Source organism: Bidens hawaiensis, unplaced genomic scaffold (genome assembly GCF_021521415.1).
Source record: "Bidens hawaiensis isolate Kalapana, Puna unplaced genomic scaffold, B.hawaiensis_p1.1 tig00001717_1, whole genome shotgun sequence".
NCBI classification, from domain to species: Eukaryota; Viridiplantae; Streptophyta; class Magnoliopsida; order Asterales; family Asteraceae; genus Bidens; species Bidens hawaiensis.
This window is the reverse complement of record NW_027491097.1, coordinates 3,813,591-3,830,347: the sequence shown is the minus strand read 5'-3', so window position 1 is coordinate 3,830,347 and position 16,757 is coordinate 3,813,591. Positions and strand designations below refer to the sequence as shown.

Here is a 16,757-nt window from a genome sequence, read left to right as displayed (position 1 = left end):
TCGATGTTCTGATATGAATAATGTTTTTAAAAATATATTTACTTGAAAAAAAAGGTACAACGTCTCTTTGTATATAGATGAATACAAGAACCTGGAAAGAAACAAAATGTAGTAATAAACTAATAATATAACTAAAAAATTAAATGTGAAATGAACAATAAAAATGTTCTAAGAACACTCAAGTCATCTCAAACAAGACGTTATGGCTTGGAGCAAAGAGTAAAATCGAACCTTTGACTAAGTATCACCAATCTGGACTATAGAGGACCATATCGAACAGTAAGGAGCTAGCATTGTATGAAATGCAGGTCAGCCTCAAGTTGTTTAGTGAACAGATAAAAAAGCGGCGGATCGGATGCTATGTATTTAGTAACAATATTGTCACACTATAGTGTGGGTGTAGGGGTAACACGACACGAGCAACAGTATGCTGTTTCTTAGAACTTCAATTAATAAGGTTGGCCCAAAAAACACACAAATATTATATACCCTGAGATAAAAAGGATGCACAGTTTAATACAAAAATAACGTGGCATCTAGTAAAGAAAAAGTTGTGGTAGTCTGAAAAGCAGCAGAATGGTCCTTGTGCTGATGATCATATTCCAACTTATGTGTAGAGCAAAAGGCCAGCAATAGGGGAGATTCATCTTATCCTTCAACTATTTTGACAGGAGTCCTACAAAATGTTTATAACTAATTGTAAGTATCTGAGCTTAAAACCCAAGGAAGGAAGACATTCATCTACTTACCCAAATGGACTTTGTTTGATCGACAGTAATTCAACATCTATCTACATTATTAAAAACAAACAACGTAAGATATTAATATTAATACAAAATCTATACCCTATGGGCATTCAAGCGTTTTTTTTTTCTTTAGCGATTTAAGTTGTACCCATCTATAAAAGAGAGAAAACATATACAAGTGAAATAAAATATATGGGTTGAAAACCTCCTAAATGGGGTTAGCACTTACTTTCTAAAAACAATTATATTGAGTATTCAATTATTTTCAACCCCTCTTTTTGACAACTATGTCAAAAGAGGCTCCACAACATTCAAGATGTGAGTAACGTCCCTAGTGAATCTAATACATAAAAAAAATGACCACAAATAAGCCTGACAATGAAATCCAGAAAGAAATATCCACTATGTGTGGCAATAATGACCACTTGTTCAAATAATGGGCTAATTTGGGCGAAGCTAAAACGAATATGGGTTTACTGGATCACCTTAGTTAGTCAACTACGATAAAATGAGTCATCTCAAATTAGTCAACAGGTCAAAACGGGTAACCAATAACTTTAATAAGGGGTCCAACTTGGTTAGCTACACCAATGACCAATGTTTGTCCTCACCTACTTGTCGAGACCACCGACACCCCACCGCCTCTGCTATTCCACTCCGTCACCACAGCCATCACTACCGGACTACAGCTGGCGTTTAGGTAGGGTGGGTATTTTTATTTTTTAAACAACTCATTTAAAATGATTCTATTTTGGCTAAACCCGTTATAAAGTTTGATATTTTTCAAATGGCCCGTATTAACCCGTTCTGATCCATTTCAGTTTGCTTAGAACCTGTTCTGGCCCATACCCCGAACCCATTCTGACCTATTTCAGTTATACACGCTAGAAAAAAGTAGCTACCTCAATGGTTGCATTTGGAGGAATTTCCTGGACACCCTTGCTTCCATAAGCAAGTTCAGGAGGAACAATCAGTAGCCGCTGCAACACAAATTAATTTACTAGTTAATGATGTTCCTTAAATTAAATAAAACATAGCATAAACGAGTACCTGGCCTCCTACACGCATGCCTTGTACCCCAACGTCTAATCCTTTAAGAACGTTTCCTCTCTCTGACTCACCAACGTCAAACCCATAAGGCTGGAACATCAAGAAATTTCATCAATATAAACCCAAAATTACGTGTAACCGGAACATGTTAAATTAAAAAAACGAGTTACATAACAAAGTTGAATGTTTATTTATCCTTACTGTTCCTCCACCGACACCGAGCCCTTGTCTGCTTGTCATAAAAGTGATGTTTCTCCATTTAGCAACATAGTGTACCTATAATGATATATAAGTTCACTGAGTTACATGGTACAAAGCAACCTGAAGCATAAACATATTGATCTACCACTTTCTCACAAATTGACAAGGATAATGTTAAGGAAAACATCAGACATGTAACTTATTGCATGTTAATATTACTGTGATGTATATAATCAAATTCAGATAACTATATGTGCGACAAATTTTGGAAATCATTTCATATATATGCTTACAAACTTAAAAATTTTCATATATACTCAACCGAAACTAAAAATATCATATATGTCCAATTGTAATTAATCTTTACTTAATGACTACATTTGTATAAACCCATTTTTTATTTGGATTTTGATCGACATCGACGATAGGCAAGCGAAACGAACTGCCCTCTCCCTCTTGTCTCTATCAATAGTAGATAACCCAACAATCAAATCTATACGTGCGAACCCATAAGTCGCATAATACAAAAAAAATGAAGTTTTAAGTGGGTAAATAAAAATATTGAAGTTGAAGATGGGCATATATGATACTTTAATGTTTTAGAAAGTAAATGGTAATTTAATAAATGTTTGTAACGAATTGGGTATATTTGATATTTTAACTACTTTGTAAGGGCGTATATGATTTTTTTAAAGTTTGTAGGGGGTATATGAAATTGGCCCAAAAACTTATTGTTGAAAATACACCCTCTTAATAGTATAACAAAAAGTTAACAGTCCTTCATAGGCTCTAAAACCAGTTAAGTATATAATAAGAGTTGTCTTCTCTTTCGATGTAATCACTACGTTGCTTATTTCAATAATCAATAACAATACCCAATAAAAACAAAAGAGCTAAAAATACAAATGTGCCACAAACCGTACTGCAACCCGAGATCCCTTCACCGCTTCAGCTCCATTTCCAACCTTCAAATCATAGTACCTGAGCACATTTGTCATAAAATAACCTAAAAATACTGGAAGCAAATGACTTCTTTTTAAAAAAGACACTAACAAGAAAGAAACTAGTTTGATTTAAATAATAAGATTAGTTTTTATTGCACACACAAAACAAAAGGAAAACGGTAGGTTTTTATAATTTACTAACTTTAGCCCATTGGGAAGGGTTGTGTATTCACTCTCAGGCACTTTTGCTCCCTTATTCTGCAATAAAAAAACTGAAGAGTCAAAACATTAAGTGACCACACATATATTAATACAAATATATACATATATATAGACACACACATAGAGAGAGAGACTCTCACAGCTCTTCTACTTGTACTAGCAGCAGAAGCAACATCAGAGACGCACAAACCAGGAGCTGCTCATTTAAAAAATTTATTTCCACATATTAGGTATAACAATACTAAATTACTGCATCCATTAATAGTATCCTTTTCTATCATTCCATATTGAATATTATAATTTGGATCAACAAATTACTCCTTCCAAATTACAACATTATAGGCCTAGGGGTGCAAAACTGCAAACGAGTAGAGATGCTTGCGAGCTACTCGAGATCGGCTAGTTAAAAAGCTCACCAAGATTAAGAGAGCCCGAGCATGAGCCTAAAAAGTTTGTTTAATAAACGAGCCCAAGCCCGTGCTTCACTTATTGATCTCGAGCCGGCTCGCGAGCCTATACAAGCCTGTCATTTATATAATTTATCTGATATATATATATATATACACATCTACCTATTCTAATAAAAGAAGATAATTGGGGACACATGTCATTTAGAGATTCATTCCTAGCATAAATTTCGCTAAAACTATTCTTCTATTTTTAATAAAAACATATTTATGTTAGTGTAATCAAAACATATCAATTCATCCTTTAACCAAATAATTTTATTCTCACATATTTTTTCAACAATCCATAGAGTTTCATCCATATCTTTCGATATTGTAATACAAAAACGTGATTCATTCATGCTAATTATATACATGATCTTTCTTATGTCATTCATAAAGAAATACCTTATCATCTTTTGTTAGAATTTGTTATTCCATTAAAAAATATAATTACAACTTATAAAATTACTAGATGCATCTTAATAGTGATTATGAAGAAATTGCGTGAAAACACACCACGTATTCATATGAATATCCCATTTAAAATATAATTCGAACTTATAATGATAAAATATAGTTTTTTTAATTTAATAATTAATTTCTATAGGTAAATTGTATTTCTTTTAAGCATTCCGTGCATTACACGAGTTCTAAAGCTAGTATATATATTATATAGGGGTGGGTTAAAGTAAAAAAGAGATAGTTTTCTAGGAAGAGCAAGAATAGACATGGAAACTTGGATATAGGATGTAGTGTTTGAGATTAGTAGTTTCTAAAATACCAAAAGAGTTACTAGGTAGGTTCAAATTTTATTAGATTCAAATTTTATATATATATAAGGATCCTAAGAGAACCCTTTGCAAATTGAGAACTCTGAAAACCATTTTAGACCACTAAAAACACCTTTAAAAAATATTTAAAAAAATCATAAAACAAAAAATAATAAAAATCTTTAAAATGTAAAAACCAATATTCTTATATTTCATTCCGGTTTCATTAAAAAAATACAAAAAAATAAAAAAAAACGTCATATTATACACATATGTATAATTTTATTTAATCTTTAGTTACGTAATATACACATGTGTACAGTATCATTTATCTTAAATTATACACATGTGTACAAAAAAACATGTAAATGTACATATATGTATATATTATACATATGTGTATATAATTTAGCTAAACCGAGTTTTTTTTATGAAACCGGGATGATAAAATAAGAATTTTTGTTTTTTTACTTTTTTGATTTTTGTGTTTTTTTTTATTTTTTGATTTTTTTAATTTTTGAGTTTTTTGTGGTCCAAAATGATTCTCATAGTTCTCAATTTCAAAAAGGTTCTCTCATGATCCTGATCCTATATATATATATATATATATATATATATATATATATATATATATATATATATATATATATATATATATATCCTTCATCTTTGATATAATTTTATCAGTATCTCATTCATATATCTCTCTCAAACCCTAGCAAGAGACTGAAGAGTTCAAAGGCCTGATTACCGCCTCTGATGATGGTGGCTAGGGTTTTGGTGAGCCTTCCGGCCTTCTGGTCAAGCTCTCATGAGTCGGATCTCGATTGCGTGTCTCGATTTCGTAGTTCAAGATCCTTGATTTTTTATGAATTTAACGTGGGGGTAGGATGATCAAGATCCTAATATTGGGTGTGTTTTGGTTTTTCCTACTTGCAGATGTGTGGATGTTGGAGATCCTAATATGGGTATTCATTTTTTTCCAAACTTCGAACTCAAGTACTTTTTATAGTTCGTATTGTAATCTGATTTTCATTTAATATTACTTTAACTAGCTTTAAAGCCCGTGTAACACACGAGATGATCAAAATAATTAAGTTACAAATAAAACAATACATAATTATTAGAGAATATTGTAGAAGAATATATTATTAGAGTTTTAGTATGATAGTGTTACCATAATTAGGAGATTGTATTTGATTATGTTTCCTTGTATTTATCTCAACTGTACTCCTATATATAGTTGATCAATAATATATCACACCTGACGGGGTTTTCATTATTCTACAATAATGTATATAAAAAAATATATTACATCTATTTTTGTATCATTATACATAAATTGATTTTATTTATATCACAAAATGATTTTTTTCAAAAAAAATAAACTTAATAAAAAAAATATTGCACCTGCAAAAATATACCCAAAAACACTTCATCTATTGAAAATTTATTCTCAATGACATATATGTATAATTGAAACAAATTTGGCTACAAACCAATTTCGGAGAATACTTCTCAGATAATAATATTTTTAAACTACACTATTATTAAAATTTTTTTGGTAAGTTTGAAGGGTTTCTCGACTTTTCCAATTGACAAAAAAATAACATGTTAACCTGTTCAATTTTATGAATATTTTGCTTTACTTGAGCATAATTTTGTACGGCATGTTTCACATACAACATTCTGATCATTATTTAAGGAAAATTCAATGTTGACATAAATGTTTATAATTTGATAAAAGTTAGAAGCATTGATAGGTATAGAGGTGGCATGTCAAGAGTGTTTGTCATTTTTTCTTAAATTTTAATAGTTATGGGAAAAATTCTCTATGTGCAAAATCCCGAATCTTTTGGCTATTTCCAACAATGTCCTTAAAAATAAATTTGAAACCCAATCACAATTAAAATTCTAACTTTCATTTATTTTACATTTTCAAGTCAAAACTTTGAACTCGTAACAAGTCTGTTAATAATTCTATTTGCACTCTTAAACTTTTAAAAAATATTCAGATTACCCCTATTTTACTCGTAACAAATTTGAGCAAAATGCAGTTAATTTGTATCAAATGAGTTAATTTGTATCAAATGATCTATTTACCCGTAACATCAAATTTAAGTTTCACAAAAAACTCTAAACAATCTTTGATAAAAAAAAATGTAAGAAACTAAATATGATAATCTTTATTATATTTGAAACTGATTGGTATATACTATCCTTACAATTTAATACATATTTTATTATATTTGAAAGTGATTGGTATATACTATATTTATAATTTAACAATATATTTATAGTTTACTAATTTAATCGAAAATATATATATATATTTAAATCATATATTTATAATTTATAAATTTATATGACAATGTACAAAAAAACCAATAGAAAAATGAATTTATTTTTAAAAAATGGATCAACTTTTAAGTATATATTTATAATTTAATGAATAAAAAATTACTTCGCAAATTGAAAGCATATTAGATTTTTTTTTATTTTTTATTTACAATCTTCAACAATAAACATAGTATAATATGTTAATGATAACATATAAATTTATATTCTTTTCAATATTTAACAAACACAGTTTGTTGTTGATTTTTGAATTTCACCAAGTATATTGTGAAATATATTTTATCAACGTATAGAAGTATAACATGTAAATGTTTTTTTTTATAAAAGAGTGTAGATATAATACAAATATAGTTTAAAGAAAAATCAATAATTTAATCATGTTATAAATATAATATAAATGGAGTGTAAAAGGAAAGTAAATAAATATTGATATATGACACATATTAGTTTTGGAGGGAAAAAAATTGTGATGATTAACCACAAACTGACACGTGTCGCAATTATTTTACTTTATTATAATAGGTAGATATGTTACAAACTAATGGGTAAACTAAAACTAATTACGTGATTCATTTCTAAAAAAAGGTATGGGTGTAGATCATTATAATATGTTGTGTAGATCTTTGATGTTTGTTAGATTTTTTATGTTCGGTAGATATTTACCTTTTTTTTAAATGTATTTTGGTAAGTTTTTTATTGTTTTTTCAAGATCTGATATTTTTTCTTTTTTCCTTTTCAAGATTTAAAGTATTGTATTTTTTTCATTATTTTATTTCTTATATATCAAGAAAAATCCATATGAGTGTACTTTGGCATTGATTTGTGTATAGGTAAACTAATTATTGGAATTGGACTTGCTAGCTTGTAGCTAGACCCAAGAGTCGGTAAACTAATTATTGGACTTGTTAGCTTGTAGCTGGACAGTAAGTTTATGATGCCGGGAGGATCCAAGAAACGAGTAAAAGGAGATCCAAGCGCATACAAAGAGCACGGGTGGGATTTATTTCAAGGATATTTAAATAGTTTTTTGTACCTGAAAAATAATTGTATGTAAAATATTCGAAAAAAATATGCTTAATTGGATACTATGCTTTTAACTTTTTCAGATATATCAAATGCTTTAGGTTATTGTAATTGTGTAAAGATTATCGATTTGCAAATGGAAAGCTGGTTTTAGATTATAGGCAACTGCTCAAGTTGATTGTGGATACAAATCCGTTTTGGTTTAAACTTTTATATATTTTTTATGTCGGTCATCCTCGTTGAAGTAGTTGCTGCTTCAAAGGTTACCATTTTTGACATGATCAAACAGATTTTTGATGTGGTGCAAGCTAGGGCAAAGCAAGGTGTGTTATTTCTCAAAACTGATAAATTAATAATAATAATAATAATAATAATAATAATAGTACTGGTAGCAACAGCAACAGCAATAATAATAATAATAATAATAATAAATATTATTATTATTATTATTATTATTATTATTATTATGATGATGATGATGATGATGATGATGATGATTATTGTAATAAAAACTTATATGTGAGTTAAAAAAGGTATATAACAGTATGAACTTTCAATTAACGGACATATTATGAATAATAGTTATATGTTAGTGTACACATCCATAAATGAAATACTTTGACATTAGCTCAAAAATACCGAACTTAAAATCGCAAAGCGGCAAAACACACCCTCATGATTCTTTTCCTATTAATTGGAAATTTGGAATATGTGAAATTGAAGATGGTTTGGCTGTATTGATTAAAAAGCTAAGGAGACATATTGTAAAAGGAACCAATACACACAACGGTGGTTTGCTTTTAAGTCAATGTTTAATACTTAACTTGAAGCTTCTTTGACCTTAATAAGTCAAGTCAGTCAAAGTGACAACCCTTTTACTGGCAGTTACCCTTTTCATTTTGGCAATTTGTCAAATGAATTTTTGGTAATGAGCCCTTCAGACTTTTGATGGTATGGTAGTTATCTTATTTACCTAAAAACTTTAAATTTCAAATTGATTTTTTTGTTCATGTTCGTATGTGTTTTTGTTTGTTAATTTCATAAACGGACATGAAGGAACATACTTGGTTGAGTTTAAAAATTCATATATATAAATACCAATTTTAATTTGACAATTGCATAAATACTTGTTACGCAAAGACTGAGAAAGAAAGTCGGTTATCTATACTTGATCTTCTCATATCAATAGAGGAAAAATGGACAACAAGAAATATGAACAAAGGGTCATAAGTGACAGCTAAATACGCGATCCTTACATGTGCGAGATCGGAGATGCCAGCGTTACGTACATTAAACTAAGCTTTATATGTTCAACAAAAAAACGTATCTCGCATCTCCTTAAATACTAACATTTTTATCAAGTAAAGCATTCACAATCTATTCATCGTCTTGGTAATTTCTACATATAAGCCTCATTTCTACATATAACGCCCTACTAGAAAGCATGTCAACGCATCAAGAAAGCGTTTATAAGAGTAAAATAGAAAGTGTGTAGTGAATTGTTACCCCACGCCGCATCGCGCAGGTACCCTACTAGTATATAAATATAATTATAATGTTACGAAAAAATAACTTAATAATATATATTATGTTATATATAAAATTATAATTGAAAACAATATGTAAAAATAATCATAAATATATACCAATTAATTAATTAATAGTAAACAAGCCGAGTTCAAGCATGAACTAGTTTGCACCCCACAAAAACCACAATTTTCAAATCCAGAAATTAAACTAGTTCAACAAATAAACGGATTTCAGGAAGAACATTATTCATGATATTGATGAGATGAAAACCTATGTTTCCTTTAATTCAATGTCAGTAAGCAAATCAAAGTGATGGTTCGAAATGAAATAGAAAAGCCACCCTAAATAAATAATAATGAGTAGTAATATACCTGCAGCAGCGAGAAACCAAGTCATAAAGGCTCGTCTAGTCCCCTGGATTTCAGAAAATTTGGCATTCGAACATGCGATTGAAAACTTAACTTTTGGGGGGGGGGCCTGCAGAAGAGAAGAGAAGAAAAGAAAAGAAATGAATTGTTGAGATGAAGAAGTAGAAGATGATATTAACAGAATTTTATAATTAATTACTGCAACTGGTAGCCCCCGGGGAAGGGAGGAAAGATGATGCTTTGTGAGGGTACAGAGAGAGCTCCATTGCACCTGTTGTTAAGCTAATAACATTCATTTCCTTCTTCTGTTGGCTTCTCCGTCTATGCTCTCAGCCTCGAATGAATGAATGAATGACAGATTTTTGGATAGTATTTTGAATATCATCCACATTTTTTTTTGGTGACTCACCAAAAACTTCTTTCCTTTTTATCTTTTAAAAGAAATCTATTTTAGTTATTAGGATGCTAAGAGAGTGCTTGCTTTTTCGTAAATTAGTATGCAGTTTGTTTGTTTTTTAAAAGACTTTTCATTAAAAAAATGTCTATTCGTCCTCTTCTTGTTACAGACCTGGACCAAGTGCGTCTAACATCTTTAGCATCTTCTTGATCCCATATCTGGTTTCTATTTCCTCAAGCCAAGCAACTCCTCCACCCCTCTCCTCACCGTTGAGGACTTCAACAATGGTGTAACAACTCAAACTTTTCAAATTTTATATTTTTAGTAAAACCCGACCCACTTCGATGTCCGAGAAATTTTACCGCATTTTTCGAGTAAATTAACTATTATTATATTATTATATAATTAATTACATAAAACATATTTATAACTTTCAAATTGTGGCAATTTTAACCCAAACATAAAGTATTATCTCATTGTGTTTCCACCTCCAATCTTCAGGGATCATACTGCAATTTCTACTATAATTATTATATTAAACCCCATCCCGGACCCGTTTACCTAAAATCCGACCCAGATCCTAACCCGTATTGAGAACCCGTTTATACTTGGTGTAGCTTGGACCTTAATTCTCGCGTTCAATATGGAAATTGAATCAAATTTTATGCTAATCATTCTATTTCGGCCTACCGACATCAACTATTATGAAACATCGATCAATTTGATTTGTATTTCTTTTACATCGAAGCCGTCTTTAACCGTTTATTGTTAAGCATGTAATCGAGCAATATAATTCAATTAAAGGTGCAGATAGGATCCTTAATCCATCGCCAGTAAACCACCCGATTAACATCAGTTGGAATATCGAGTTCCTGGTCCGTTTATGGCCGTCCCTGTTAATAACAATTACACCCTCATTGGATGTTCGTTTAAGGTAATCATTTGTATTATTATAATCGGCTTTCAATGTAGATCTTTAACTCTAACCTTAATTAACCAAACTTCCATCGGATATACAGATTGTTAATTCTAGGGTTTGGTGTATGATCTGGGTTAGGGTTTGAAGGTTTTAAAGTTTCTGTGCGGGATAACCAACTCGCACCCTAGCCGAGATGGCTAGCGTGGGTGTGTGTTGATGAGCATGCCGGCTGGGGACCCGGGTTCGAGTCCCAGCAGGCTGTTATTTGTAGTTTTTATTCTTTTTCAGCTTTATTCTAATTATATATAATATATTAATTCAATAAATTAAATTATAAATACTATAAGATAAATAATAAATTGATATTTTGTTTAAATCGAAACATTTACTAGTTGCTTTTCGAACCATGGTTAAAACCATATATATATTAAAAGGTTTTGAAGATAAATATGTATATATAGTTAATATAATCTTGTTAAATGATATATTAAGACATGTTCAAAGATATAAATTCAATTATTTTATAAAAGATTATAGTTATTCAAATATTATTACCTATTATTGATTATTTACAATACTTATTGAAATATATATATATATATATATATAAGGTAAGGATCCTAAGAGAACCCTTTGCAAATTGTGAACTTTGAGAACCATTTTAAACCACCTAAAACACCTTTGAAAAAAATATTTAAAAAATCATAAAACAAAAAATAATAAAAATTTTAAAAAAGTAAAAAAACCAAAATTCTTATATTTCATTCCGGATTCATTAAAAAAATAAAAAAAAACGTTGTATTATACACATATGTATAATTTTATTTAATCTCTAGTTACGTAATATACACATATGTACATCATCATTTATCTTAAATTATGCACATGTGTACAAAAAAACATGTAAATGTACATATATGTATATAGTATACATATGTGTATATAATTTAGCTAAACCGAGTTTTTTTTAATGAAACCGGGATGATAAAATAAGAATTTTGGTTTTTTTACTTTTTTGATTTTTGTGTTTTATTTTATTTTATGATTTTTATTATTTTTAGGTTTTTTGTGGTCCAAAATGGTTCTTATAGTTCTCAATTTCAAAAAGGTTCTCTCATGATCATGATCCTATATATATATATATATATATATATATATATTAAAGTTATTTTCGTTTAAAATCAATATTTTAAAACAATCTTTTATCCTAGTATATCCAACAATTTTATAAACTTTTAGCTAAGTATTTTTATGCAATTAAATCATTACGATAGAACTTTGATAATAAATTAATAATAAATCTACTTTTAACTTTCGCCAGAACCCATTAGGTCATCAAATCCCGAACGTCTATCTAGTTTAAGGTTCTTTGTTGAAATCATAAGTTATTTATCTTAACAATTATTCTTTATTAGGCTATCTCGTCAGAGCTTGATCTACACTTATCTTTCTTATTAAATTGTTATCTCTTGCTTAATTACCAAGGTGAGTAATCACTCCCCTATTTTACTTATTTTTAAACCTTTTTGGGGACATGTGCGTATCTTATATATTTAACTATTATCTAGTATTAAAAACCGCAACTGTTAATCCTTGTGTGTATATCTATTTATGACTAACTTGCTATTTGCTTACTTGCTTTATTTGAACGATATTTGCTTACTTCGGAAACCGATGTCCATTTTTATGGCAACAGTTTAGTCCTTGCTTGGTAGCCAATGTCCATTTATATGGGTTGGTTGAGCCCTTTCTTTATGGTTTGATGGATTGTTTATATGATATGGCTTAACTGTTTACTCTCACATGAACATTTTGCATCTTTCTTTATATTATATATTATAATTGTTGTGTCTTAAACTGGTGTTTTACTCACTCAACATGTGTTGTTGACAAATATTCTATTTTATACGCATATGCAGGCTATCGTAGAAATTCAATGCAGGTTGGTGAAGACTTAGTGAAGAATTTAGTTAGAAGAATATTTTAATCAAGAAATATAAATTTTGTATTATTGTATGAATTATGTACTTGTTTGTATCTGATTTATTTAATAATTGTGTTGAGTCAAAGATTTGACCAAAATGAAGTACATGAAAGATTGGAATCTTCTCAACCTCGTCAGAATTCGCTAAGTATGGATCCGGTCACACTTTAGACATCCGAGAAAACTTTTACTTAGCCGGGTACGATATTTTGTCTATCGGGCAAGGTTATCTTCAAGTAGTCTTCTTTAGTGGATATCCGAGCAGGTTTGCAAATTAGTGTATTACCGGGCAAAGTTCACTAGTTTATGTAAATCCGGGCAAGGTTCACTTTATCAAGCAAGTCTGTTCTTCATAGCCAAGTAAAGTTCACTCCCGAGTAAGCTTTTGGCTAACCAAGTCCATGAAGCCAAGTGATTGGAAGACCGGGCAAGGTATTCATTAATAATAGTGGTCCGAACATGCTTGATGATTGAAATGAATAATCACTAAGTAACATCGGGCAAGGTTCAACTCAAGCAAAGAACAGTACTCCCGAGTACACTTTGCTAATAAGTTATTTTATAGCAAAGAGTTGAAATGGATCATTGAAGAACAAGGTTGCTCGTAAGAGTTTGTCGGGCAAAGTCTGGCAAAGTCAAGAAGATTGAAGTCTACCCGAGTAAAATACTCTTCAAGTAAAGTCTACCCGGAAACTGATCCCGGGCACACTTCTATGTTACCAAGTCCTGAAGGATGGTAGAGTACACAGCGTACTCAGAAAATGAAGATTGATGCAAAGCCTACCCGGAAGACTTGTTTTACACTTAGATTATTTTGAATATGTAATTTGATTATGTACATTGTATTTATGGTTTCTAGAAGGAATGACAGCTGTCCAAGGGTGTCAGGCCTATAAAAGGAATAATTAGGGCACACCTGAGGACAGAGAGAGAAAGAGAGACACAACACGGAAAAATAGGCGGCTGAATATGATAATATTTATTGAGTTACTGCCGTTTTCCTAAAAGAAACCCTAAATCGATTATCCACTTTGTATGATGAAAATTATATAAATGGAAATCTTTTGAGTGAATCTTGTTTGTGTTATCTACCTCTGATTATTAATTGCAACTATCATGTTTGTTATTGATTCCGCCTTTAACAAACAGTAATCTTTCTAAATATAGCAACCCGTCATTAACTCCCTTGTCGACACATCAATCTGTGTGAGTTATGACATGATTAAGTAAGATCCAGCTAAATTCGGGGACCTGACAAGTGGTATCAAAGCTGATTTCTGCTATTTTAGAAAGATTGTTGCTGATTGAAGATTTGAAGAAGAATGACGTAAGCAGATCACTGTTACATTGAAAAGTGACGTCAGCAGCTATGTTCTTCATTTTTCTTCCAGATCTACAATCATTTGGTGTTTTCTCTTCCTTGTTCTATTTAAAGTTTTAATCTTTATATTTAAATCTTGTTCTTATCGAATTAGAAACCTCAGATCTGAACTATTGGTTTTCAGATCTGAATATTTTTGAAACTCTGTTTTTATAAAGAAATTACTTTTGTTTTTCATAAAATGTCTGGTTACGAGGAACAAGAAGTCTCTACTAACAAGATTCCTAGGTTGTATGGACAGGAAAATTTCACAAAATGGAAGGTCTTGTTTGAAGCAGCTGTTTGCTATAATGATGTTGATATGTGGAACTCCATCAAGAATGGTCCACAAGGAGAAGCTGTAGAAGGGGCAAATGCAGCTGCAACTGCTGCTATAAGAGAAAGAATGAGAAAGGTTGATGACAAGGCTTTAGCTATGTTGAAGCTAGGTCTGTCTTGGGAAATACTCACCAAGGTGGCACATCATCCCAATGCCAAGGCAATGTATGATGCAATACTTGAAATGTTTGAAGGAAACGTTGAGCTCAAAAACATCAAGAAGCAGAGCTGAAGCAGCAGCTAGAAAGATTTAAGTACAAAGATGAGAAAGGTTGAAGTCTATCCTTGAAATGTTTTTGGGAATAGTGAATGATCTCAGGACCACTGACTATGTTATGACAGACTTTGATCTGAATACAAAACTGCTCAACTCTATGCCAAAGGAGTGGTACACTGCTTGCAAGTTCATCCTTACAAAGCACAACTTTAATGAGCTGAAAGTGGATGATGTAGTGTGCTTTCTCCAAGCTGCTGAAATAGAGATGATAGAGAATGAAATGATTAAGGAGGAAAGACCCTGCTTCAATGTTTCAAATGCATTGATTGCACCTATGGATAATTTGACTACTATGACAAACTGAAAATTTTTCTTGCTTTTTCAGACACTCATCGCGACTTGACTCAAATTTTCGGGACAAAAATTCTTTAACATGGGAATGATGTGACACTCGTCAATTTCAGGTTAACTCCGTTAATCCAAACTCCGTCAATTCAAACTTAAGATCACTTGATCTATAACGCACACCTCATTACATTTAAACTAAGGTTTTAAATGACGCTTGACAATTACTACATGTGTAGTTTTTCGGGATTGCACCGAAACGCAAACGAGTTGACGCAAATCATTAGTGAATAAACGAAAAACAACCAAACAATAATTATATGATAATTATGTGTTAGGCTTATATGTTATTTGATAATATCATTTAAAACGTTAACTCAAGATGCAAACAAATTTACACTTAAATGTTTTCATGTTTTGAAAACTTTACTTATGGTTTGATTATAACTAATGATTCCAATCCTGTTAGTTCACACCCTCTGACGGTAAAACTCCGTTAGTGGATTTTTGAGGGTGTGACAGATTGGTATCAGAGCCATTGGTTATAGCGAACTAGAAATTGCATGCATACTAGACTATAACCGCAACGACCCATTAGTTATAATTTTACGCACTGCATATATAGTTTGTGTAGTCTTTCGTTATCATATCTCTTACCTCATTCACTCATACGCGCGCATACACGGCTTACCTGTAGGGATGTCGACGCTACCATCATCATCATCTGACCAGATGACTCATGCTCATGGAAAGGAACCGCAGTTACCTACCTCATCGCCACCCCGAGTAGTCCCGGAACTAGAAGCCCCTGCACCGAAGCGGTATCGCCTGTCTGGAGGCATGTACGACGACGACATTAGCTGGGATTGGTACCCGAGTCTGATCAGGCGTCTGGTCTATCGCGAACAAGTTCCCCCGCTACCCCACCCGAGTCGTCATGCTTACCCCAATACTCTACCACCCATAACTGAACCTGTAGAGCGAGTTCTCGCAGCTGTTGTCTCTTGTTTAGAACGTGACGTAGGTTTTATGCGCTCGGCGAGAGCGGACATTCCCGGACTGATAAGAGATGGAACTGAGGCTAGGGAGGAAATTTCCCGCCTGAAAACGACTATGAAGGGAATGCAAGATGCTAATGATCAGCAGATGAAGATTATGAGAAGAACGCAAGCAGAGATGATAGACTTGCAAGAGCAACTCCAAGTGGCGAGGACCCGGACAGAGATAGCTCTAGAGCGTTGCGATGTCTTACAGATGCAAATTGCTCAGGATGCAGCAGAACCTGAGGAAGAACCCAAGGAAGATACTAAGGAGGATGCACACTCGGACGTATTCTCAGGCGACGACATCTCAGGATGATAACACCTAGATGACCGGAAGAAACGCTGGACACGGTCGCGATAACATCAACTTAACCGCAGCAGAACTTCAGACCTTATTGAACGACTATGCGGCGGCAGCTCTAGCCGCACATGTTCAGAATCAAGCCGGAGGTCCAACTGGAACGTGTACTTTCAAGAACTACCTGGATTGCA

The 16,757-nt window shown here is 31.8% G+C and overlaps 1 protein-coding gene across 2 annotated transcripts; it reads right to left on the bottom strand.

The window, feature by feature from the left end:
• Positions 1-289: 289 nt before the first annotated feature.
• Positions 290-9,989, bottom strand: LOC143594877 (peptidyl-prolyl cis-trans isomerase FKBP16-4, chloroplastic-like). Of its 2 annotated transcripts, none has more exons than XM_077074077.1 (10): positions 9,861-9,989; positions 9,665-9,770; positions 3,304-3,362; positions 3,144-3,199; positions 2,921-2,978; positions 1,998-2,072; positions 1,797-1,886; positions 1,649-1,726; positions 750-790; positions 290-676 (listed from the first exon to the last, which is right to left on the bottom strand). In XM_077074077.1, the coding sequence occupies exons 2-10, from the start codon at positions 9,687-9,689 to the stop codon at positions 649-651; spliced, it is 510 nt and encodes a 169-aa protein (XP_076930192.1). In that variant the 5' UTR covers positions 9,690-9,770; positions 9,861-9,989; the 3' UTR covers positions 290-648. The 2 variants fall into 2 exon arrangements, with proteins under 2 accessions (XP_076930192.1, XP_076930195.1); XM_077074080.1 differs by having other exon boundaries at positions 295-676; positions 3,304-3,359.
• Between the last annotated feature and the right edge of the window lie 6,768 nt (positions 9,990-16,757).

Bases quoted from the DNA above. Each gene is read 5' to 3' on its own strand.
- LOC143594877 (XM_077074077.1), bottom strand. From the start codon at position 9,689: ATGACTTGGTTTCTCGCTGCTGCAG. The intron at 3,363-9,664 runs GTATATTACTAC...TTTTTAAATGAG, and splicing joins TTGGTTTCTCGCTGCTGCAG to CAGCTCCTGGTTTGTGCGTC. The intron at 1,727-1,796 runs GTACTCGTTTAT...TTTGTGTTGCAG, and splicing joins GCATGCGTGTAGGAGGCCAG to CGGCTACTGATTGTTCCTCC.